Source organism: Octopus sinensis, linkage group LG14 (assembly GCF_006345805.1).
Source record: "Octopus sinensis linkage group LG14, ASM634580v1, whole genome shotgun sequence".
Lineage (NCBI taxonomy): Eukaryota > Metazoa > Mollusca > Cephalopoda > Octopoda > Octopodidae > Octopus > Octopus sinensis.
The window spans coordinates 10,498,620-10,525,758 of NC_043010.1; the positions used below are offsets into that span (position 1 = coordinate 10,498,620).

General features: G+C 37.9%; 1 protein-coding gene across 2 annotated transcripts in view; it reads right to left on the minus strand.

Moving 5' to 3' along the window:
- Positions 1 to 1,968: 1,968 nt before the first annotated feature.
- Positions 1,969 to 27,139, minus strand: part of LOC115219237 (protocadherin beta-2-like) — a 141,895-nt gene continuing 116,724 nt past the window's right edge. The window contains exon 4 of one of the 2 annotated variants that reach the window (XM_029789379.2): positions 1,969 to 2,043. In XM_029789379.2, the coding sequence (XP_029645239.1) occupies positions 2,027 to 2,043 (17 nt within the window). In that variant the 3' untranslated portion in view covers positions 1,969 to 2,026. Of the gene's footprint in view, positions 2,044 to 25,053; positions 25,240 to 27,139 lie in introns of those variants that run through there. The other variant, XM_036508609.1, reaches the window with a different exon arrangement.

The following is a 27,139-nucleotide window of genomic DNA, read 5'->3' on the forward strand; positions in this document are numbered from 1 at the left end:
GTGGTGATGGTTGTAGTGTAGTGGTGGCGATGATGATAATGATGATGATGATGATGATGATGATGATGACGACGATGGTAATGATGATCTTGGTGATAGTGGTGGTGGTGGTGGTGGCGATGATGATGATGATGATGATGATGATGATGATGATGATGATGAAGGTAATGATGATGATGATGGTAATGATGATCTTGATGATAGTGGTGGTGGTGGTGGTGGTGGTGGTGTTGGTGGTTGTGGTGGCGATGAGAGTCGTACTGATGATGATGATGATGGTAACGATCATGGTAAATATCATAGTAGTGATAATGATGACGACGACGATGATGATGATCTGGTGGTGACAATGGTATCAGTGATGACAGTGGTGATGGTGGTGGTGGTGGTGATGATAGCGATGATGGTATGATAGTAACGTTTATGATCATGGTGATGATGATGGTATTGCTGACAGTGTGAAGATTGCATTGATACTGTTATTGATGATGTCAGTGATGACGAGACATTGATCACAATAATAATGTTGGGTGAGACGATAATGTTGATTTTAATGGCGATAGTGATAGTAATCATGGCAAGGGTGTGATGACAATGACGATGACAAAGGATTATAGTCGTGGCAAGGGAAGGATACAAATGGTATTGCAGTTACAGTAGGGATGTTAGCAGTGGTGATAGTGGTGGTAGTGGTGGTTAGACCAGGTGTGAAGGTGGTAGCGCCAATGATGATGACGGTGGTGGCAATGATGATGATGGTGGTGGCACTGACGATGTCGGTGGTGGTACTGATGATGTCGGTGGTGGCATTGATGGTGGTGACATTGATGATGACGGTAGTGGCATTGATGATGATGGTGGTGGCACTGATGACGATGGTGGCAATGATGATGACGGTGGTGGCAATGATGATGATGGTGGTGGCACTGATGATGACGGTGGTGGCAATGATGATGATGGTGGTGGCACTGACGATGTCGGTGGTGGTACTGATGATGTCGGTGGTGGCATTGATGGTGGTGGCACTGATGATGACGGTATGGCATTGATGATGATGGTGGTGGCAATGATGATGATGGTGGCAATGATGATGACGGTGGTGGCAATGATGATGATGGTGGTGGCATTGATGATGATGGTGGTGGCACTGATGATGATGGTGGTGGCACTGACGATGTCGGTGGTGGTACTGATGATGTCGGTGGTGGCATTGATGGTGGTGACATTGATGATGACGGTAGTGGCATTGATGATGATGGTGGTGGCACTGATGACGATGGTGGCAATGATGATGACGGTGGTGGCAATGATGATGATGATGGTGGTAGCAATGACGGTGGTAGCATTGATGAATACGGTAATGACATTGATGATGATGATGGCAGTAGCAATGACGGTGGTGGCATTGATGATGATGGTGGCATTGATGACGGTAGTGGCAACGAAAATGGTTGTGATAGTGACGTTAATGGCGATGGTGACAATGATGATGATGATTGCGATTTTGGTGGTGGCGGTGGTGGTGGAATTGATTGATTCGTTGATCATGATGACGATGCAGGTGGGGGTATAAGGTGGGGGTGATAATAGTTGCTGACAATCGCTGTAGTGTCGGTGACAGTATTGCGGGTGGTGGTGGCGATAAAAGTGTAGTTTACAATAAAACAGTGGTGATGTCAGTATATATATGTGTGTATATGTGCATGTGATTACGTATACACACACGTGTATGTGTATGTTTGTACACACATGTGTGTGTCTGCCCGTATGAGTATAAGTGTCTGAGTAACTGCCCCTCCTTTTGTTAGACTGAATTGAGCATTGTTCAGTGTTTATCTCTTTTCTATACAAGTATAGTCTTGATCTATCGAAGCTATTGTGCTGCCTGCATTCAGTGCATCCACATTAACCTCACTGTTCATTGTCAATAAGTTACACTTCTGAGACGAGTTATTTTATTGCACTTACCTGGGTCTGTGGTGGAGTTGAAAGTTAGTGCCACGCCCACATCATGGTTGATTGATTATTAAGAAGGGCATCTTGCTGTAAAAAGAAAAGAAATTATACATGAGTATATACACCCACCCACACACACTCACACACACACACACACACACATACACACACATACATAACTTATATATTTGTGTGTGTGTTTAACTTTGTTGGGTACTTCACTAGCAGTATATTGGATATATGTTATCCCATGGAGGGTTGCATTTACAACCCCTATCTCAATTTGCAACTATATATATATATATATATATATGTATGTATGTATTTGTATAAATATATATATTTATGCATGCATACACGCAGTCTTATAAACTGGAGGTGATGCGTTCATGTCCCCCTGGAGCACTTTTGTCACAATAAGTGTACACATGCATGCACACACATATGCTTTAACAATCGATAAACAAATATTTGAATTCACCCAAGCAATAAAAGACAACAGAACTAATTAAAAAGAAATCTTGCTGGTGATACCAGTGGAGGGTAGGTACATTATCAGTCACCGCCCTCATAAGGAAAGAAAAAGGGAGTATTTTATATATATATATATTTAATGTAGGATAAAATTTTTTTCGAAAAAAATTTTATCAATGGCCAGCATATTAAGAAATACCTTTAAAGGTTAAAATTATAAACAACTTATAAATAAGGGCAAACGAAAAAAATTTCTAATGCCAAATATGCCGAAAAATTGGACATATTGTCCATTACCATATAATTTACCATATAAATTATACCATTGCCATATAAATTATATGGTAATGGACAATATGTCCAATTTTTCGGCATATTTGGCATTAGAAATTTTTTCGTTTGCCTTATTTATAAGTTGTTTATATATATATATAATATATATATATATATATATATGTATATATATATATGTATGTATGTATTTGTATAAATATATATATTTATGCATGCATACACGCAGTCTTATAAACTGGAGGTGATGCGTTCATGTCCCCCTGGAGCACTTTTGTCACAATAAGTGTACACATGCATGCACACACATATGCTTTAACAATCGATAAACAAATATTTGAATTCACCCAAGCAATAAAAGACAACAGAACTAATTAAAAAGAAATCTTGCTGGTGATACCAGTGGAGGGTAGGTACATTATCAGTCACCGCCCTCATAAGGAAAGAAAAAGGGAGTATTTTATATATATATATATTAATGTAGGATAAAATTTTTTTCGAAAAAAATTTTATCAATGGCCAGCATATTAAGAAATACCTTTAAAGGTTAAAATTATAAACAACTTATAAATAGGGGCAAACGAAAAAAATTTCTAATGCCAAATATGCCGAAAAATTGGACATATTGTCCATTACCATATAATTTACCATATAAATTATACCATTGCCATATAAATATATGGTAATGGACAATATGTCCAATTTTTCGGCATATTTGGCATTAGAAATTTTTTCGTTTGCCCTTATTTATAAGTTGTTTATATATATATATATATATATATACAGGGTACAGCAGAAATACCTCCCACATTTTAAACTTTCACCTGTGTTGTTTATGCAAGTGCTAATGATGTTTTCATTTAACTAATGAACACAAACTGTAATCCTTTGTTTAAACAACAGTAAAATTAATTTTTCATAAACCTTGTTTCTTTTACCTTTTGTCAACCTTCCGAATGTGGGAGGAATTTCTGCCGCACCCTCTATTACTCTTAAGCAAGAATGTTATTGATAGTGGTTTCAATGTTTCAGCCAGGTTAGCCATCATCAGATTAATAAACTAGCTGAAACCTTGAAGTTACTGCCAACAACATTCTTGTATGAGAATTATAAATTTTTTGCCGTATTCTGAACACCTTACTTCCCTGGGCATGGATACATTAATGTTTTCACTGAAGATTAAAATATTTATCTACAAACTACAAAAAGACATTTAATTTTAACACTATAGATATGTATGTTTGTATGAATGTAGTTATGAATGATGGACAAAAAAAAAAGGGCTTACATGATATGACTTCCACATTTGGACTCTCCGGAGTGCCAGCTATTGAAGTGGAATCCCAACTGAGATGGAATGAAGTGAGAAGAACAACACTAGGCCTGCCATCAACATCAAGATTTCCGTACAAGATGTTTTGGTCGGCAGCCATACTATACAAACACACTGACTTACTATGAGGAGAGAGAGAGAGTGAGAGACACTGGTGGATAGATAGTAATATCCTTACTTCCCTGGGCATGGACACATTGAAACTCCGATGTCTGGTAGCTGACTTGGCAGACACTCATAAAATTATTAACCATCTTACAAACAATAACTCTGAGCACCTTTTCAAACTCCACCCATCTAACACCCGTGGACATGATAACAAAGTTAGAAAACAGCACAGCTCCCATGACTTTCGGAAACATTTTTTCACGCTAAGAGTTGCTGAAGTATGGAACAAACTGCTGGCATCAGTTGTTAGTTGTCGGAGCACTGCATCCTTCAAAACTTCCATGCTTCCTGAGATTCACCAAAACTTCACCTGATTTTCTCCCTTCCATACACACGCAAGCATGTATCTGACTCATACACTGTTCACTTTCCAGACATGCTATATACGCACTTTTGACAAGTTGTGGTGCACCTGAGCACTGTATACAATAATTTCATTATTATTAAAAGTGTAGAGCAATCCATCAGATTAATGTAAAATTGTTTTTATTATAAATGAAAATAAAAGCATATATAATATACATATATTATATACATAATATATACATTATATACATAAATAATATTCATATATTATATACGTGTAAGTGTGTGTGTGTGTGTGTGTATGACTATATATTTTTATTCTTTTATTTGTTTCTATGAACAGTTGGAATGGTCATGGCTGGAATGCTTTTTATCATGGGTTAGATCGATCAGAACTGACTTACAGCTAAATAACAATAGCAATAACGGACCTGTATATGATTAGTCGTAGCAGCCAAAACACGCACGAAGTAAATGGTATGTATCGAGTTAGTTACCACCCTCCCATTCTGCTCGTTATAAATCTCAAAGAAAGATGAAAATGAAAACATTACTGAAATAACTTTAAACATTTGTAAAAAAAAACAAAACAAGTAAATATACATTGAAATAAATAATAGTGAAATGACTTTAAAAGATTTATAAGAAAGATCAAAAGTTATAAAATTGTGAAATGTGAAAGTTCTCTGCATTACTGTAATGTACGCATATGAGCCTGGTGGTGATGGTCATGGTTATGGTGGTAGTGGTGGTTATGGTGGTAGTGGTGGTTATGGTGGTAGTGGTGGTTATGGTGGTGGTGGTGGTTATGGTGGTAGTGGTGGTTATGGTGGTGGTGGTGGTTATGGTGGTAGTGGTGGTTATGGTGGTGGTGGTGGTTATGGTGGTAGTGGTGATTATGGTGGTGGTGGTGGTGGTTATGGTGGTAGTGGTGGTTATGGTGGTAGTGGTGGTTATGGTGGTATGGTGGTTATGGTGGTAGTGGTGGTTATGTGGTGGTGGTGGTTGTTATGGTGGTAGTGGTGATTATGGTGGTGGTGGTTATGGTGGTAGTGGTTATGGTGGTGGTGGTGGTTTGGTGGTAGTGGTGGTTATGGTGGTAGTGGTGGTTATGGTGGTAGTGGTGATTATGGTGGTGGTGGTGGTTATGGTGGTAGTGGTGGTTATGGTGGTAGTGGTGGTTATGGTGGTAGTGGTGGTTATGGTGGTAGTGGTGGTTATGGTGGTGGTGGTGGTTATGGTGGTAGTGGTGGTTATGGTGGTAGTGGTGATTATGGTGGTGGTGGTAGTTATGGTGGTAGTGGTGGTTATGGTGGTGGTGGTGGTTATGGTGGTGGTGGTGGTTATGGTGGTAGTGGTGATTATGGTGGTGGTGGTGGTTATGGTGGTAGTGGTGGTTATGGTGGTAGTGGTGGTTATGGTGGTGGTGGTGGTTATGGTGGTAGTGGTGGTTATGGTGGTCGTGGTGGTTATGGTGGTAGTGGTGGTTATGGTGGTAGTGGTGATTATGGTGGTGGTGGTGGTTATGGTGGTAGTGGTGATTATGGTGGTAGTGGTGGTTATGGTGGTAGTGGTGGTTATGGTGGTAGTGGTGGTTATGGTGGTGGTGGTGGTTATGGTGGTTGTGGTGGTTATGGTGGTGGTGGTGGTTATGGTGGTAGTGGTGGTTATGGTGGTGGTGGTGGTTATGGTGGTGGTCGTGGTTATGGTGGTAGTGGTGATTATGGTGGTGGTAGTGGTTATGGTGGTGATTATGGTGGTGGTGGTGGGGGGGGTAGTACACTTCAAAAACAAATTTTGTTTACAAGCATCTGTGAAAATTTTGTGAAGAAAAATGGTGTCATTAGATTGTAAGAAATGGAAATGAAAATACATGAAGATAAGAACAGAAATGCTAAGCTGAAGTTGATGCAAGATTTTGCATTCATTGTTAAAGAAAGTTGAACCTTTGTCTTATCTGCTGTGTGTTATGGAAGCACTCCGTCGGTTACGACGACGAGGGTTCCGGTTGATCCGAATCAACGGAACAGCCTGCTCGTGAAATTAACGTGTAAGTGGCTGAGCACTCCACAGACACGTGTACCCTTAACGTAGTTCTCGGGGATATTCAGCGTGACACAGAGAGTGACAAGGCCGGCCCCTTGAAATACAGGTACAACAGAAACAGGAAGTAAGAGTGAGAGAAAGTTGTGGTGAAAGAGTACAGCAGGGATCACCACCATCCCCTGCCGGAGCCTCGTGGAGCTTTAGGTGTTTTCGCTCAATAAACACTCACAACGCCCGGTCTGGGAATCGAAACCGCGATCCTATGACTGCGAGTCCGCTGCCCTAACCACTGGGCCATTGCACCTCCTGTGTGTTATACAGTGAATACAAAGTTAGTAACTTGAAATGTCACAATGAAGGAAATCATAAAACACTTTGAGTATTTCGGCTTTTTTTTTTATAGGTGCAAGGTATGGTCGTGTGGTTGAGAAATTTGTTTAGTAACCACAGTTCAGTCCCATTATTCAGCACCTTGGGCAAGTGTCTTCTACATTAGCCTGAGGCTAACCCCAAATTCTGAGTGGTTTTGGTACACAGAAACCAAAAGAAGCCCATCACATGCATACATGCATACATTCTTTCTTACAGTAATGATAAGGTTATGTGCCTCCGGCCAGCAGGTTTTTCAAGTCACTAAGAGTGTAATATGTGCCACCACTGTCATCTTCAGTGCCACTGCCATCATCATCAGTGCCACCACTGGCATCAATTAGTGCCATGACCGTCATCATCAGTGCCACAACCATCCAGTGACCAGATTAAATAAATATTTGCATGTGTGTGTGCATGTGTGTGTGTGTGTGTGTGTGTGTGCCTTTGTGTGTGTGTATGTGCCTTTGTGTGTGTGTGCCTTTGTGTGTGGGTGCCTTTGTGTGTGGGTGTGTGCCTTTGTGTGCGTGTGTGTGTGTGTGCCTTTGTGTTTGTCTGCTACCCCTACTGACAACTAGTGTTGGTTTGTTTACATGCCATGTAACCTAGTAGTTTGGCAAAGGAAACCAATATAATTCAGTACCAGGATTAAAGATAAATACTAGGTTTCCTTTTTTAGACCATACTCTTGAAAGTGGTGCCCCAACATGGCCACTATTCAAAGACTGAAACAAGTATAAAATAAAAGATATTCACCTGAATGGGTAGACTCACTACAATTTCAGAAGTTTTATTGAAGAACTAAAAGTTGGAAACGAAATTAGTGACATTGACCAATAACATTTTGAGTACATTTGTAGATCTGTTAAAAACTATTATTATTTTTCTTGAAGTAAAACAAAGGTCCTATCTTCAAGCAGAAAATAATGAAGTAATGGAAGCACTCTGTCGGTTACGATGACGAGGGTTCCGGTTGATCCGAATCAACGGAACAGCCTGCTCGTGAAATTAACGTGTAAGTGGCTGAGCACTCCACAGACACGTGTACCCTTAACGTAGTTCTCGGGGATATTCAGCGTGACACAGAGAGTGACAAGGCCGGCCCTTTGAAGTACAGGTACAACAGAAACAGGAAGTAAGAGTGAGAGAAAGTTGTGGTGAAAGAGTACAGCAGGGATCACCACCATCCCCTGTGGATCTTTAGGTGTTTTCACTCAATAAACACTCACAACGCCCGGTCTGGGAATCGAAACCGCGATCCTATGACCGCGAGTCCGCTGCCCTAACCACTGGGCCATTGCGCCTCCACAATGAAGTAATGTTCTGGTTATGAAAACACGCTGTAGAAAAAGGATTAATGAAATTACAGGAGGACCTAACGTCTGTCACTGATACACAAATTTCAGTCTGCCACTGAAATATGGAAAAAATAAATCCAGAAATATAATTTCCTGAACCAAAGAAATCTAATTTGTGACTTACTCTTTTACTCTTTTACTTGTTTCAGTCATTTGACCTTGGCCATGCTGGAGCACCGCCTTTAGTTGATCAAATCGACCCCGGGACTTATTCTTTTTGTAAGCCCAGTACTTATTCCATCGGGCTCTTTTGCCGAACCGTTAAGTGACGGGGACGTAAACACACCAGCATCGGTTGTCAAGCAATGCTCGGGGGACAAACACAGACACACAAACACACACACACACATACACATATATATATACATATATACGACAGGCTTCTTTCAGTTTCCGTCTACCAAATCCACTCACAAAGCATTGGTTGGCCCGAGGCTATAGCAGAAGACACTTGCCCAAGATGCCACGCAGTGGGACTGAACCTGCAACCATGTGGTTGGTTAGCAAGCTACTTACCACACAGCCATTTCTGCGCCTATATAAATTTCAGCTTAATGTACGGCTGTGAATTATGAATTACTGTAATCTGTAATGAAATTTGAGAACTTGAGGAATTATGTAAACCTTATAAATGAACATCAAACTAAGATAACACTGACAAGTATATTAGTCAGATTTCTCAATGACACACTATCAAAATGGAAGGTGACAAAAATCTCTAAAAGTACTAAATAACAGCTTTAATAGTCTGATAACTGTAACATTATTTGTCATAAAGTTATTATAATAATATTGTAAATTTGTAAAGTGGAATCTGATTAAAATGTCTTTGATTTTTATTAGTTTTCTTCCTGCTTCTTATTTTCTTGTCATATTTTCTTACATGTTTTGATCAGATATTTACTAAGTCAAATGAGTATAACTTATTTGATAGCATGAAAGATGCAGTCATAGTAGATGCCACCCAATTTCAGTAGTTTGTATTCAGGGAAAATGTTTTTAGTACATAGAAGCTTATGGGAGGTCCAACTTTGAATATAGGACATGAAGTGATTTTTAGGCACAGGAGTGGTTGTGTGGTAAGTAGCTTGCTTACCGACCACATGGTTCTGGGTTCAGTCCCACTGCATGGCACCTTGGGTAAGTGTCTTCTACTATAGCCTCGGTCCGACCAAAGCCTTGTGAGTGGATTTTGTAGATAGAAACGGAAAGAAGCCTGTTGTATATATGTATATATATATATATATAGAAAATAGTAAAAAGTGAAAAAACTACAGAAGGCTTGTTTTAAAAGGTTAAAAAATATATATTTGCGTCAATATGTCTGAAGAATGTTATAATTTTTTCATACAATGACATAGTTTAGAAGAAATGACCAGTTTCGTGTTTAGCTTTTCAAATTTCTTACATCGTTATGTTTACATTGAGCGGATATCTAGATAATAAGTGATTTCTTCCGGTGTATATATATTTGTTTTGTAAGATTCTTGATGTGAAATCGTGAGTTGAAACAGATGTTGTTGTATTTAGGAATGGTCATTTTGCCAGTTTAACCGATAAAAACACACGCACTATATATTTGGTGTTACCTTGCTTCAGTGTTATTTATTTTTTACAGAAGTGTGACGAAAGAACTCTGGCCGAAATAAGATTAAGATTAATGTAAAAAATAAATAACGCTGAAGCAAAGTAACACCAAATATATAGTGCGTGTGTTTTTTATTGGCTAAACTGGCAAAATGACCATTCCTAAATACAACAATATATATATATATATGTGTGTGTATATGTTGTGTATCTGGTTGTCCCCCCAATGATGATAATGATGATGAACATCGCTTGACAACCGGTGCTGGTGTGTTTAGGTTCCCGTAACTTAACAGTTCGACAAAAGAGACCGATAGAATAAGTACTAGGCTTACAAAGAATAAGTCCTGGGGTCAATTTGATTCGACTAAAGGCGGTACTCCAGCATGGCCACAGTCAAATGACTGAAACAAGTAAAAGAGTAAAAAAGAGTAAAGAGAGAAAAAGTAGGTCATATATGGCAACAAATACAGGAGTTAATTAGAAATACCTGTTTTTTTCTTTTCTTATTTGAGGTACCAAAACGAAATATCACATTTCAGGTAATGAGTTCAAATCAACATAAAGCATATTGTAAATATATTTATTCGCTCAAAATAATCAAAGTCTCTAGCAATAGCTTTTTCTGCCTTGAAACCAGTGTTCTGATTCCTCAGCCAAAAATATCAGATTCTTAAGAAGAGACTAATGTTTGGCATTCCATTTCAATATTGTGCCTGGCTCTGTATATTTTTCCACAGGTAAAATATTCATGAGATCTGAATAAGCGAAGATTTGATAGTGTTAGGTTTAGTGAGTGGGGAGGGAGAAATAGTTTTCCAGCATTATGAATTTATCTTTTAGGGAGTTTTTTGCTGAATCTGCCTTGCATTATTATATTGCATTTCCTTTTCTATTAATTAGAGCAGGTTATTTTTAAAAACAAAAAAAACATAAAAAGGGTTGATGCAATCAAATTTTTGACAATTAAGTTCATTCTGTGGTGCTTTTTCCTTGTTCTTATTTTATTGCCTACAAGGGGCTAAACATAGAAGGGACAAACAAAGACAGACAAAGGGATTAAGTCGATTACATCAAAACCAGTGCATAATAGGTACTTAATTTATTGACCCCAAAAGGATGAAAGGCAAAATCGACCTCGGCGGAATTTGAACTCAGAATGTAACAGCAGTGAAATACCTATTTCTTTACTATCTACAGGGGGCTAAATACAGAGAGGACGAACAAGGACAGACAAAGGGATTAAGTCGATTACATTGACCCCAGTGCATAACTGGTACTTAATTTATCGACCCCCCCCCCAAAGGATGAAAGGCAAAGTCGACCTCAGTGGAATTTGAACTCACAACATAATGGCAGATGAAATACTGCTAAGCATTTTGCCTGGCGTGCTAACGTTTCTGTCAGCTAGCCGCCTTAATTTTTCTTTGTGCTAATAATTTGAAGTGACCAATATCTATTATATTCCACCAAATACACAGCAGAATCTTACTGATTGATACCCATTCATAAAAAATGAAATCACTGTTTCTAAATTTGTGAAACCACATGCGGTGAGCTGGCAGAAATGTTAGCACGCCAACTGAAATGATTTGCGGTATTTCGTCTACCGCTACGTTCTGAGTTCAAAATCCGCTGAGGTTGACTTTGCCTGTCATCCTTTCGGGGTCGATAAATTAAGTACCAGTTACGCACTGGGGTCGATGTAATCGACTTAATACGTTTGTCTGTCCTTGTTTGTCCCCTCTATGTTTAGCCCCTTGTGGGTAGTAAAGAAATAGGTATTTCACTTGCTATTAGATTCTGAGTTCAAAATCCGCTGAGGTCGACTTTGCCTTTCATCCTTTCGGGGTCTACCAAATCCACTCACAAGGCTTTGGTCAGCCCGAGGCTATAGTAGAAGACACTTGGCCAAGTTGCCATGCAGTGGGACTGAACCCGGAACCATGTGGTTGGTAAGCAAGCTACTTACCACACAGCCACTCCTGCACCTATATGTTTATAAGAATACTGTATAAAAATGTGTGTATTCCGCAATAACAATGACTGCATAAATTTATGCTCATTTTATTGCAGCTCTCAAGTATCTGAAATTTGTCTTATGTAATTCTTCAAGTTTAACCACCCATGTGTGTGTGTGTGTGTGTGTGTGTGTGTGTGTGTGTGTGTGTGTGTGTGTGTGTGTGTGTGTGTGTGTGTGTGTGTGTGTGTCTGTGTGTGTATGTGTGTGTATTCACGTGTGAGTGTGTTTCTGTGTTTCTCTGTCTGTGGATGTGTACATGTATTTCACACATTCACACACACCCACATTCACACATATATATATCCTTGCAGACTTCCCAAATACTTTAGGATTAGCAGCCATCAACTATTTTTTAAATATCAATAAAACTACCAAAGTATGCCTACCAGACATAAATAATTTCAAAAAATATTTTTGTATAATGAAAATTTTTTTTCATATGTAATCTTCAGTTTGATGTATTTTGCAGTTAGGGGTAAAAATTGTTAAGTCTATGTCTTTGAGATTCAAAATCACATAATTTAACTCTTATAAATAAGTTGAGAAATATATTTCTTTACTACCCACAAGGGGCTAAACACAGAGGGGACAAACAACGACAGACAAACGGATTAAGTCGATTACATCGACTCCAGTGCGTAACTGGTACTTTATTTATCGACCCCAAAAGGAAGAAAGACAAAGTCGACCTCGGCAGAATTTGAACTTAGAACGTAATGACAGACGAAATACCATATTTCGCCCAGCGTGCTAACGTTTCTGCCAGCTTGCCACCTTAATAAATAGAGAAATAGTTGTATTTAGAACTTGAGGTCTTTGTCATAAATTTAATGCCCAATGCTATGACAAAATCTTTTATCTTTTTACTACAGATGTTGGGACTCGACTCACAGAGGGAATGACAAGGGGCCAAGACTCCTGGCAGTTTACTGTGCTTGAAAAGACAAGTCAAGCTAAGTAAATTTGATCCTTGCATACAGGTCATCTCCTGCACCCCTCCCCAGTTGAGTATCCCTAATCTTGTGGGCTCATAGATGCTGGTGCCACCTAAAAAGACACCCATGCTTGTGCTGTGTAAAAGCACCCAATACACTCTGTAAAGTGGTTGGCATTAGGAAGGGCATCCAACCATAGAAATTGTACCAAAACAGACATAGGCACAGGAGTGGCTGTGTGGTAAGTAGCTTGTTTACCAACCACATGGTTCCGGGTTCAGTCCCACTGCATGGCACCTTGGGCAAGTGTCTTCCACTATTGCCTCGGGCCTACCAAGGCCTTGTGAGTGGATTTGGTAGACGGAGACTGAGGGAGGCCCGTCGTGTATGTGTATATATATGTGTGTGTGTGTTTGTGTGTCTGTGTTTGTCCCCCTGGCATTGCTTGACAATCGATGCTGGTGTGTTTGTGTCCTCGTTACTTGGCGGTTCAGCAGGGGAGACCGATGGAGTAAGTACTGGGCTTACAAAAGAATAAGTGCCGGGGTCGAGTTGCTCGATTAAAGGCGGTGCTCCAGCATGGCCGCAGTCAAATGACTGAAACAAGTAAAAGAGAGATAGAGCCTAAGAAGTCCTTCAGCTGCTCAACTCCTGTCAAATTGTCCAACCCAAGCCAGCATTGAAAATGGACATTAAAAGATGATTATGATGATGACGATGATAATAATCATCATCATCACGATGTGACAGGATCTGATGAATCCAAACCACTAGGCACAAGGTATTTTACTTACTAGATATGAAGCAATAACTTGATACTACGAATTAGATGAAGTGAAGAAGGAGCACTCCGTCGGTTACGATGACGAGGGTCCCAGCTGATACGATCAACGGAACAGCTTGCTCGTGGAATTAACGTGCAAGTGGCTGAGCAATCCACAGACACGTGTACCCTTAACGTAGTTCTCAGGGAGATTCAGCGTGACATAAAGTGTGACAAGGCCGGCCCTTTGAAATACAGGTACAACTCATTTTTGCCAGCTGAGTGGACTGGAGCAACGTGAAATAAAGTGTCTTGCTCAAGGACACAACGCATCGCCGGGAACGAACTCACGAATGCCCTAACCACTAAGCCACACGCCTTCACTATTAAATGAAGTATAATGCATCAAACAACAGTGTATGGTGGTATTTAGTTGCAAATCTTTACAATCTGATTTCAAATCTTACCAAGGCTGGTTGCACTTTTAATCTTTCTGAGGGTGATTAAATAAAATATGAATCAAATACTGTAGGGTTGATATTAATGGCTATACCTTCATCAGCATCTCAAAATTTGAGACCTTCTACATATGTTTGAAATCAATATTTTTATAGCACAATCAAAGTTTGTTGTTACAAGTTGAAAATCGAAATCTTTTGAATATGAAATGTCAAAAATACACAGCAGAATATAAATTATGAATATAATATTTTTTTATGTCAACAGTTTTCAGTTTTGGATACATTTTTTTTTTCTTTTCCTTTGTTACTATCATAAATAAATAAATATAAGACTACTTGTGTGTAGACATGAGGTGAATAGTGGGTGGGGTGGGGGAGTGAACCAAATGTATTATGAATAAAAACACTAGAGAATATCTAACTGCTAGTTGGTATTATATCCCATATTACATGTAAGATATATCAGATTTATTTAAGGATAAAATGGATAAGTTGTTTATTTTTAGATGAAAATTCCCTTCGACAAAAAGCAATTCTTCTGCTTTATCAAAGTACTTCAGGTACTTACTGGAGAATTTTATATCACAAAATTGGCTTTTGTGTTATAGAAATATACAAGAAAAGTTTCTGCAGACTTTCCCCTAAAAGATAATCTGCTATATTACTTACAAAAAAAAATTCTATTAGTTTTTCATCTGCATATCTCAATCTTCCTTCTTGGGTCTGCTAAGTATGTTTTAAAACCTTGCTGTGTTCAGAAAAGATTTGCCAGATAGAGAAATATCAATGTTATTAAAAACACTGATCTAAAATTCAACCAAAAGAGCATTTATATATCCCTTTTGACAATATCTAAAGTTTCTGTTTTACCAACATATATTTCCCTAAATATAAATCATACCATTCATGCCATCCTACTGCTTTTAGTTTCCTAGTTTGTCGTATAGAAAGCTATGAGGGTTCAGAGATATTTAGATTTTTACTTAACTTCTTGGTTGGCTTTAGATCCAAGATAAAACTTTTACTCACAGGCATGGTAGTGTGGTAAGAAGCTTGCTTCCCAACCACATGGTTGTGGCTTCAGTCCCACTGCATGGCACCTTGGGCAAGTGTCTTCTATCAGGCTGAGTAAAATGTAAGCAACGTTTTGAAACGTGAAATTCATCAGAACATATTTCAACAATGTGGAAATTTTATTCATCAAAGTAAGTACCATTACAATCAACGTAATTTTGTCAACAAGTTACGAGTTTTATGTGGTACTGCAAAGATGCTTTTACTTGGCATCACCACAAGTACTTTACATCACCAGAAAGACTGATTTTAACACTTCTGCTGTGAAGTATGAGTTTTCTTCAGTACAAGCAGAGTACCAGACATCTTAGTACTCAGTCATCTTGCCTGAAAGGTTTAGTGTCCTGAGGTTGTTCTTCAGTACTTCACCCCATGTCTTCCTGAGTTTCCTACTTCCACATGTTCTGTCCACTTTCAGAAAGATCAGCACAGCCTTATGGTGTTGTCAGCATCCATCCACATCACATGACCAACCAACACAGTCTTCGCTCTTGCATTCTCTGGAACATGTACACTTAGACTACACAACCAGCAGAGCATACCAGCCTTATTTCTTTCTAACCTTTGCATGTCCCTTGCACCCAGGGCCCATATCTCATTATCATGTAGAATTGCTGTCCATATCAATGGAAATTGTAGCTGTGATACCAGTGCTGGTGGCACATTAGAGAACCATCCGACCGTGGCCGTTGCCAGTGCCACCCTGACTGGCTTCCGTGCCGGTGGCATGTAAAAAGCACCATCCGTTCGTGGCCATTGCCAGCTTCGCCTGGCCTCCGTGCCAGTGGCACGTAAAAAGCTCCATCTGACCATGGCCGTTTGCCAGCCCCATCTGGCACCTGTGCCGGTGGCACGTAAAAAGCACCCACTACATTCAAGGAGTGGTTGGCGTTAGGAAGGGCATCCAGCCAAAGAAACATTGCCAGATCAGACTGGGCCTGGTGCAGCCTTCTGGCTTCCCAGACCCCAGTTGCACCGTCCAACCCATGCCAGCATGGAAAGCGGACGCTAAACGATGATGATGATGATGATGATGATGATACATGCATCATACAATCTTCCTTTCATCACAACTTTCTCTCAATCTTTCTTCCTGTTGTACCTGTATTTCAAAGGGGCCATCCTTGTCACGCTCTGCATCATGCTGGATCTCTGCGAGAACTCTGTTAAGGGTACATGTGTCTGTGGAATACTCAACCACTTGCACGTTAGTTTCACGAGCAGGCTGTTCCGTTGATTGAATTAACTGGAACCCTCATCATCATAACCGACGGAGTACCGTGACGATATATATATATACATATAAATCTCTATGTGCATTATATGTATATATGTATATACATATATGTATGTATACAAATTTATATAGATATTTACATAAGTGCATTTGTGTGTGCATGTGTAATGTGTATGTGTGTGTGCATGTGGTTGTGTGTGTGCATGTGCGTTGTGTGTGTGTGTGTATGGGTGGGTGTATGCGTGTGTGTATGTGTGCATATGTATATATATATATATATATAACTCAGAATCTGTGAAGAGCCAGATTAGACTTTCTTAAATCAAATAAATACAGACTTGTTAACAATTGAATCATGATGTATAGATGACTCCATCATTCATTGATATGTAATACTAATGGAATCACTTTTTTCACCAATTCCATTAGCATTTAGTCTAGATGAAGATATTCACCACCTAAAATATTCTTGCATTTTGGAAAATTTTTTAATTCCTTTGAGTTTTCTCTTCAATGAAATTTTCATGGTACACTAATTTTTGTGATTTAATTCGTAATGTTGTCACCAAGAAATTCACTGCATTGTATTAGTATATCAGACCTCTTTTTTGATACAGGCATGCTTGAATACACATACACACACACACACACACATACATACATACATACATACATACATACATACATACATACATACATACATACATGCATATACATACATACATACATACATACATACATGCATGCATATACATACATACATGATACTTACATACATGCATACATACACACATACATACATACATACATGCATACATACAGGCATACATACATACATACATACATACATACATACATACATGCATACATACAGGCATACATACATACATACATACCTACATACACACACACATACATACATACACATACATACATACATACATGCATAAATACATACATACATACACACACATACATAATATGTATACCTATATACATGTACTTATATATTCATGCACCTGTACATACATGCACATACATATATGCATGTGCATGTATGTGTATGAATGTGTGTGTATGTGTGTGTATATATATATATATGCATCACTCATACATTATACATACCCATGCATGCACATATGCATGTACATATATATATATATATATATATATATATATATATACATGCATACATACATACATATATGCACACATATATACACACATATATACACATGCATACTTGCAAAAAATGCATTAGTGACATCTCTGTATTGATTATTGTCCTCATGACTAGAGAGATGACAGGAAGCTGTGAGACAAGATGTTCAGTATGTATGGATGGGAAGGGCGGGGGAAAACTTTTTTTTTTTGTTGTAAAAATCTCATTTATATATTTGTTCATCCATTTTATAATGAGAAAGTTCAAAGAAAATGATTGGAATAGATTCTAGGACAACTGAAAGTAGAGTCTGAGAAGAAAATTTTAACTTTTGTCACAAAGGCAAGACATTCCACTGATATCTTAATTGATTTTTAAAACTATATTCTACGAAAGTCTAAACTTATTCTAGAATTCTTTTGAAAGAGAAAGGGAAAGAAAACGAGAGCTGAGGAGAGAGAGAGAGAGAGAGAGAGAGAGAGAGAGAGAAGGGGGGAGTGACAGAGAAACATGTTGATTGAGAGTGGGGAGCAAGAAAGAGGAGACAGCCTGAGAAAAAGAGGAGGAGGAAGAAGAAGAGAAAGAAGAAGAAGAAGAAGAAAAAGAAGAAGGAGGAGGAGGAGGAGGAGGAGGAGGAGAAGAAGAAGAAGAAGAAGAAGAAGAAGAAGAAGAAGAAGAAGAAGAAGAAGAGAAGGAGGGAGAACTCTATTTCTGATATAGTAATCTACAAAGAGAAAATTTAGTCCATACAGTTCTTTTTCTCCTTTTTTAGTCCTTGAAATAGAGATGAAATCCTGGGTTAGTCAAATCTTAGTATACAGAAAGAAGTTTAATAATAGTTCTTTTCGTTTCTCTTAAAATTATTTATGTGTTTTTTTTTCACTTATTTTATTTGAATTCTTCTCAGAAATAGAAAGTTGGTTTCTAAGAAGAACAACAGAAGCTCCACCTATGAAATTTGCATAACAACAGCAATAATTGTCACATATTGAACTTTCAGAAAGTCTTGCATATTTCTACTGTTCTGTTTATGGATTGTATCTTTAAAGTTTTCTTTGTTTAGCCAGTCACTTACTAGGCTTGTAAACACTAGTTTTGTCATATTGTCAATTAGATATCTAGCAACCAAATGTACCAATGGTTATTGATATGTGAATATAGGTATTGGAGTGGCTGTGTGGTAAGTAGTTTGCTTACCAACCACATGGTTCCAGGTTCAGTTCCACTGCGTGGCACCTTGGGCAAGTGTCTACCACTATAGCCTCGGGCCAACCAAAGCCTTGTGAGTGGATTTGGTAGACGGAAACTGAAAGAAGCCTGTCATATATATGTATATATATATATATGTACATGTGTGTATGTGCTTGTGTGTCTGTGTTTGATTCCCCCAACATCTGAATTTACAAAATGATTTTAACTTGAACTGACAGTAGAAAACTTTAAAATCTAAAAGAATATCCACATGTATTCAGGAGTGCAATCCTTTGCACGTATATAGACATATATACACATATATAGACAATAAACGTATATAGGTTCTGGTAGTTTATCTCACTTTCATTTCTGTTACAGGTCAAATAAGATTACAGCTAAAGCAAACCTTAGAGGTATCTGGGAGAATGCGCTGAATGTAATTATGAAATCTGTTTCTGTTGTTAAGTTATGGAAAGATAAGGTCATGGCACCTGTGACCCAGCTTATCAAGTAAATCTCCAGTAAGCTCCCAGCTGAATTACTCCATAATATTTAGAAGACTGCTCCACTTTGATGTTATCATGTTCTGTTTTACTAATGAGTAATTACAAAACATGATATGTTTTTCTCTTTCTCTCAATAAAATGTGACAGAAAGGACAATTTGCCAACGTCAAAATCTGCAGCAATGGGCAGCCAGCCAATCTGTTCAACCTAAGTACAGTTTGATTAATTGAATTAGCTGCTGGCAGAGGACTTCCTGCAAAATCATTGCAATAGTAACTAGCTGTAATGAATGGAGTAAGATAGGTGGAATTGTTCAAACAACAACTGATTTGCTTTTAAAGAACAGGGAGCTCAATTTACCAGAAAGCTTTTACAGAAACAATTTCAGAAGATTGTGATCAATTTTTCTGCTAAATTTTCCTGACAGCAGTCAACTAATTAGGATTTCAATTTTGTTTTGGATTTTTTTTTTTTTTCCTGCAAACTGGAAAATATCCCTAGAAAGAAAGGAAATCCTGTTGCTAAAATTCTATGTAGTTATAGTAATTACAAATAACTGCAGCTACCGTCCACCATGTCGATTCACCGAATGCTGTTGGCAGAAGGTTTACTGGTGTAATTTCTGCTAACTAATAACTGTAGGGCCTCCACAGTGAGCATACTTTTAAATGACTCTGGCACATTTTACAGCATCCATGATTCATATAAGCAATGTAGCATGATAATGAGAAGAATGAACTATGATTTACAAATAAGTAATATTTCATAAGCCAGAAGAATATTTGGTGTAGTTTACCAAATTGTTTTTATGAACAGTAAATTGCAATGCTGCTAAAATTGTCAGGAATTGGATAATTTCTGCTTTTGCAATCTTACTTTGGGTGTTTGTAATTAATCAATTATTTTCCTAGCCTTTGTGTAATCTATTACATGGAATTAACAAATATTAAGTTATGTATTCAAATATATTCAAACAGAAGGCTGCAGATGGTGTTGGAAATTTGTCTATTAATCATGCAGAGCTATCGTAAATATTTGATGCTGATCCTGAAACTTAGAGGAATATGTAGGTTATACTCTTTACTCTTTTACTCTTTTAGTCATGTTTCAGTCATTTGACTGCGGCCATGCTGGAGCACCACCTTTAGTCGAGCAAATCGACCCCGGGACTTATTCTTTGTAAGCCCAGTACTTATTCAATCGGTCTCTTTTTGCCGAACCGCTAAGTGACAGGGACGTAAACACACCAACATCGGTTGTCAAGCAATGCTAGGGGGACAAACACACACACACACACACACACACACACATATATATATATATATATATATATATATATACGACAGGCTTCTTTCAGTTTCCGTCTACCAAATCCACTCACAAGGCATTAGTCGGCCCGGGGCTATGGAAGAAGACACTTGCCCAAGATGCCACGCAGTGGGACTGAACCCGCAACCGTGTGGTTGGTTAGCAAACTACTTACCACACAGCCACTCCTGCGCCTATGGACTGAACCCGGAACCATGTGGTTGGTTAGCAAGCTACTTACCACACAGCCACTCCTGCGCCTATGGACTGAACCCGGAACCATGTGGTTGGTTAGCAAGCTACTTACCACACAGCCACTCCTGCGCCTATGGACTGAACCCGGAACCATGTGGTTGGTTAGCAAGCTACTTACCACACAGCCACTCCTGCGCCTATGGACTGAACCCGGAACCATGTGGTTGGTTAGCAAGCTACTTACCACACAGCCACTCCTGTGCCTATGATTTAATTTTGGTTATGATTTAATTTTGTCATGGAGTGATATAACATCTCATTATATAATGTTGTGTTTTGTGGTGTTCAGTATACAGTTAGTTTCTTCTTTATTTTCGGTAGATTCAGAATGAAAGAGAATCTGGTTTTCCTTCCTCTTATTCACTGGGGGAAAGAAAAGTGGTAGCATATCTAAGATAGTCTACGATTTATTTGAGATGATTAGAATTCCAGTACAGATTGATTATGTTGACCAGTGGTTCTCAAGCAGTGCCCATATAAATCCAGGGAGCACTAGCATAACTGGGAGTGCAGTAGGGGTGGTCTGCCCCAAGTGGCACTTTTGAAAGGGGCAACACTTTTGGGTCTGCTGTAGACAATATGTGTTTTTTGTGGGGTCCAGGGGCGGCAAATGGAAGGGCCATGCTGGGTGCACACACTCTAGCTATACTAGTGCCAGGGGTTCTGTATAATATTTTTAGGGATCGACACAAGCAAAATAATAAATTGGGGATCCACAGTAGCATTTTAAGGGTCAATGAAAAAATTTCCTTTAGATTTCTTTATTGCAAGAAACAGCATACATAGGTCAAACTACACAAGTTAATATTTGAAGAAAAAGCAAAATAGGAATTTTGAAAGAAGTATCTATAAAACTAATTGTTAAATACCGAATGACTATGGGGTGAAAAAAATAGGTGAAAAATAGTTGAGAACCAGATACCTTTCTACTGTCTACATTGAACTCAAAATTGTTATTGTGAAGATAAAACCTTGTCAGAAAGGTGCTCGAGTGGCTGTGTGGTAAGTAGCTTGCTTACCAGCCACATGGTTCCGGGTTCAGTCTCACTGCGTGGCACCTTGGGCAAGTGTCTTCTACTATAGCCTTGGGGCAACAAAGCCTTGTGAGTGGATTTGGCAGACAGAAACTGAAAGAAGCCTGTCAAATACATGTATATATATATATATATATATATATATATACATGTTTGAGTGTCTGTGTTTGTCCCCCCCAACATCGCTTGACAACCGATGCTGGTGTGTTTACGTCCCTGTAACTTAGCGGTTTGGCAAAAGAGACTGATAGAATAAGTACTAGGCTTACAAAGAATAAGTCCTGGGGTCGATTTGCTCGACTAAAGGCAGTGCTCCAGCATGGCTACAGTCAACTGACCGAAACAAGTAAAAGAGAAAAAGAGTAAAAGAGAAAGCCACTAGATTAGATGATTGAATAATAATCTAGACTTTATCGCATCCTGACACTGCTTAGGATTACTGTAGAGAGATGTGCTCAGGTTGTTTCATTGACCAAATACTGGAAGAATTTTGAGTAGAATGTATTGCTGATATCCACTGAAGTAAATATGCGTAATAGTTCAAACTTGATGGCTATTTCTATTATTTTTATTGCAAACCTGGTATAATTCATGTTAATGTTTTTATCAATTGCTTGGATAACAGTATTTGAGGTTTTTAAATAATGTTAAATTAAAACAAACTACAAAGCCAGAACTAAAATCCAATGGTCAAAACTGTTTTCTTTGATCAATTTTGGCAATAAAGTTATCTTATTCGCTCAAAAGTATTCTGTGCCAAGCTAAGCTGGCAAGGTTTTTGATAAATGTATAAATTCATATATTCCAATATATTTTCAATGAATGTTGTTACATCCACTCCGACATAAAACGAGGTAAGTATATGATGTGTGTATGTATATTTAATATATATTTATTTAACTTAAATATATCGAGTCTACAACATAGACTTTAATATCCATGATAGATGAGCCATAAGTCAATAAATGAATGTTGTCAGAGTGATTGAGTTGCTAAGTGATCGAAATAAACATAACTATGAAAAAAAAAGAAAAAAAAAGAAATAAAGAGCTAAAGGAAAAGAGAATGATATGACAAAACAACTAAACTTGTGACAATGTTCAATGTTTTATTAACTATATTTTATTCATTGGTATTGTTTTTTTTTTTATTATTTATAAAATATTGCCATATAACCCAAGTAACAGCTCAACATATTAATCAAATGAAATACAATAACAACAACAACAACGATAACAATAACAACAACAGCAGCAACAACAAAAGCAACACCTTTAGTCAATCATTATAAGTCTAGGCAAAACTAGAGAATTTGTTCATGCAGAAGATATTTATATTGCTATACAGTAGAGTAACTGACAAAGGTACTGTGTGCCTATATATTAGATGAGCAATCACTAAAATGGTGCTGCAAACAAGGCAATCAGTCAGGGCATATAATGAATAAAATGGCAAACTATACCAATAAAAATTACAATAGGAAATCGCATAAAACTTTTGCACAATCTATAAAACAGAAAGTTAGGTTTAGCTATGATTTCTAAATAGAATAAACAGCCAAATTATTTTTTTTCTAAGCCTCTCATATATTACATTTGAGAGTATGATTTTAAATATTTCAAAATATTTGTATTGTAGCTAGATGAATTATATTTATACACACACACACTCACTCACACACACACACACACACACACAACACACACACACAATCACACACACACACACACACACACACACACACAGATACATACACACACACACAAACAATAGAGAAATATATAGAAAGATGCATGCACAGCTGCTTTATACATATTTGAATTATGCAACAGAAGCAGTTTTATACTGAAAATATAATGAGAACCACAAAATGTATGTGTTCGTTTAAACACCAGAAATTTGTTTTCCATCTGGGAAAAATCCCTTTAAAGATGTTATTGTGTAGAAAATCACAATATACTTCAGAGCTAGGCAAAATGAAATTGCCCCAGAAGGGATCATGAAAGTGACAGGTATTTGTGTATTACATTGTATAGTTGCATCTTATCAATGTCGTATGCTCATGTCACTTCTGTAAAAAAAAGTTATACTTATCTGAGAAGCAAAGATTTGGACCTTCTGGTGCCTTCAATATATGGAGATATGTGTCCTATTGTGGACCAACGCATTTAGTTATTGTTATTATTATAATCCTTTAAATTCCAGATATATTTGGTTAGTGAGGTCATTTAATATTTTCAACGACACAAAACGATATTTTGTCTCTATTATTTCCAAGGCAACCCTAACTTGATAAACTTATGCTTTAGAAAAACGATTGTCTTTGAGTGGACAAATATTAGTACTGATGAAATTACATATATGGAGATATGTGTCCTATTGTAGACCAACGCATTTAGTTATTGTTATTATTATAATCCTTTAAATTCCAGATATATTTGGTTAGTGAGGTCATTTAATAATTTTCAACGACCCAAAACGATATTTTGTCTCTATTATTTCCTAGGCAACCCTAACTTAATAAACTTATGCTTTAGAAAAACGATTGTCTTTGAGTGGACAAATATTAGTACTGATGCAATTACATATATGGAGATATGTGTCCTATTGTGGACCAATGCATTTAGTTATTGTTATAATTATAATCCTTTAAATTCCAGATATATTTGGTTAGTGAGGTCATTTAATAATTTTCAACGACCCAATACGATATTTTGTCTCTATTATTTGCAAGACGACCCTAACTTGATAAATTTATGCTTTAGAAAAACGATTGTCATTGAGTGGACAAATATTAGTACTGATGCAATTACATATATGGAGATATGTGTCCTATTGTAGACCAACGCATTTAGTTATTGTTATTATTATAATCCTTTAAATTCCAGATATATTTGGTTAGTGAGGTCATTTAATAATTTTCAACGACCCAAAACGATATTTTGTCTCTATTATTTGCAAGGCAACCCTAACTTAATAAACTTACGCTTTAGAAAAACGATTGTCTTTGAGTGGACAAATATTAGTACTGATGCAATTACATATATGGAGATATGTGTCCTATTGTAGACCAACACATTTAGCTATTGTTATTATTATAATCCTTTAAATTCCAGATATATTTGGTTAGTGAGGTCATTTAATAATTTTCAACGACCCAATACGATATTTTGTCTCTATTATTTGCAAGGCAACCCTAACTTAATAAACTTACGCTTTAGAAAAACGATTGTCTTTCAGTGGACAAATATTAGTACTGATGCAATTACAAACAGGAGAACAGTTCTGCATTTTTGACATAGACAGTCTTCTTCACTTATTTTAGAAGCAGTGAAATATTTGGTGCAGCATTTCTTCACCATAAAGCTGTTTTTGTAATGATCTTATGATATCCATTATCTATAGAAAAATGGGAAATATTCATGCTGTTTAGGAAGATCTTACTAATATTGGAATGGACATTTATATAATATGAAAGATTATACGATATCATATTTCTAATATACATATCTACTGATGTTCTCATTAAAATATATCAATATATAGGCTATAGGCACAATCGTGGCTGTATGATAAGAAACTTGCTTCCCAACCACGTGGTTTTGGGTTCAGACCCAATGTGTGACATCTTGGGCAAGTGTCTTCTACTATAGCCTTGGGCAGACCAAAACCTTCACAACTGTAACTTATACCAGTGTCGCATAACCAGCCCACACAAAAAGTACCTTTGGGTCGCAGAGCGACATGCCATGCTTGAGGAGACCTATTGAGTCAAGTACATCAAATCAAAATCAGATCGAATCACAATCAAATGGAAATTGTAGTTGTAGTCCCTGTGCCAGTGGTCGATGCCAGCCTCCTCACCCCAACTAGCCCCTGTGCTGGTGGCACGTAAAAAGCACCATCTGATCGTGGCCGATCCCACCCCACCTCTGGCCCCTGTGCCAGTGACACGTAAAAGGCACCCACTACACTCTTGGGGTGGTTGGCATTAGGAAGGGCATCCAGCTGTAGAAACACTACCAGATCAGACTGAAGTCAGGTGCAGCCTCCTGGCTTCCTAGACCCCAGTCGAACCATCCAACCCATGCTAGCATGGAAAACAGACATTAAACGATGGTGATGACAATGATGATGATGATGATGATGATTTATGTGTGTGGTCTTTATATCTATACTAGCAGTATCGCCCGGCGTTGCTTGGGTTTGTAAGGGAAATAACTATATAAGCATTTTTAGAGATGTAAAGTATATAGCCATCTCAATATGGCTAACCACAAAGGTGGGGTGTTACTGTAGCTTTTTACGTTCTGAGATTTAATAATAATTTTTTAGAGAGTTACTTCCCTTATATATGCCAAAAATGCATTAAAAAGGTGAAAAATTGATGGTAATTTTTTTTTTAAATCGTAGACTCATCGTAGACGCGCGCTAATACCCAGAAGGGCTCGATATGAATCACGACTATAAGATACCCGGTTTTGGTTACACTGCACCGCAAAATGTGGGAGTAGTTAGGAATCTAAATCGTAGGAGACAGACAGCACGCAACCTCACTTTTATATATAAAGATTTGTCCTCCCACCATCACTTGACAACCAATGTCACTTGTGTTTATGTACCAGTAACTTAGGAGTTCAGCAAAAGAGACCGATGGAGTAAGTACTAGACTTACAAAGAATAAATAAGTCCTGGGTTCGATTTCTATGACTAAACCTCTTTAAGGTGGTGCTCCAGTATGGCCACAGTCAAATGACTGGAACGAGTAAAAGAATAAAAGAATGCCATGCATTTTGTGTATAGCAATTGAAAGAATGGATGTTTGTTGCATTTTCCCAATATTTTTGGACTGCAAATCGTATAATTAATCATGTCTGGAGAGTCTCATGTTCCTTCTGCAGTCATTTGACTGATGGTTGCATGAAACTCAGGCTAGTGTTTCAAGAACATTTGGCTTATAACAACAACAATGTAGATAATAATAATAAGAAGAAATGGATGCGAGTGGCTGTGTGGTAAGTAGCTTGTTTACCAACCACATGATTCCGGGTTCAGTCCCACTGCGTGGCACCTTGGGCAAGTGTCTTCTACTATAGCCTCGGGCTGACCAAAGCCTTGTGAGTGGATTTGGTAGCCGGAAACTGAAAGAAGCCCATCGTATATATATATATATATGTATATATGTGTGTGCATGTATGTTTGTGTTTGTCCCCCTAGCATTGCTTGACAACCGATGCTGGTGTGTTTATGTCCCCGTTACTTAGCCGTTCGGCAAAAGAGACCGATAGAATAAGTACTG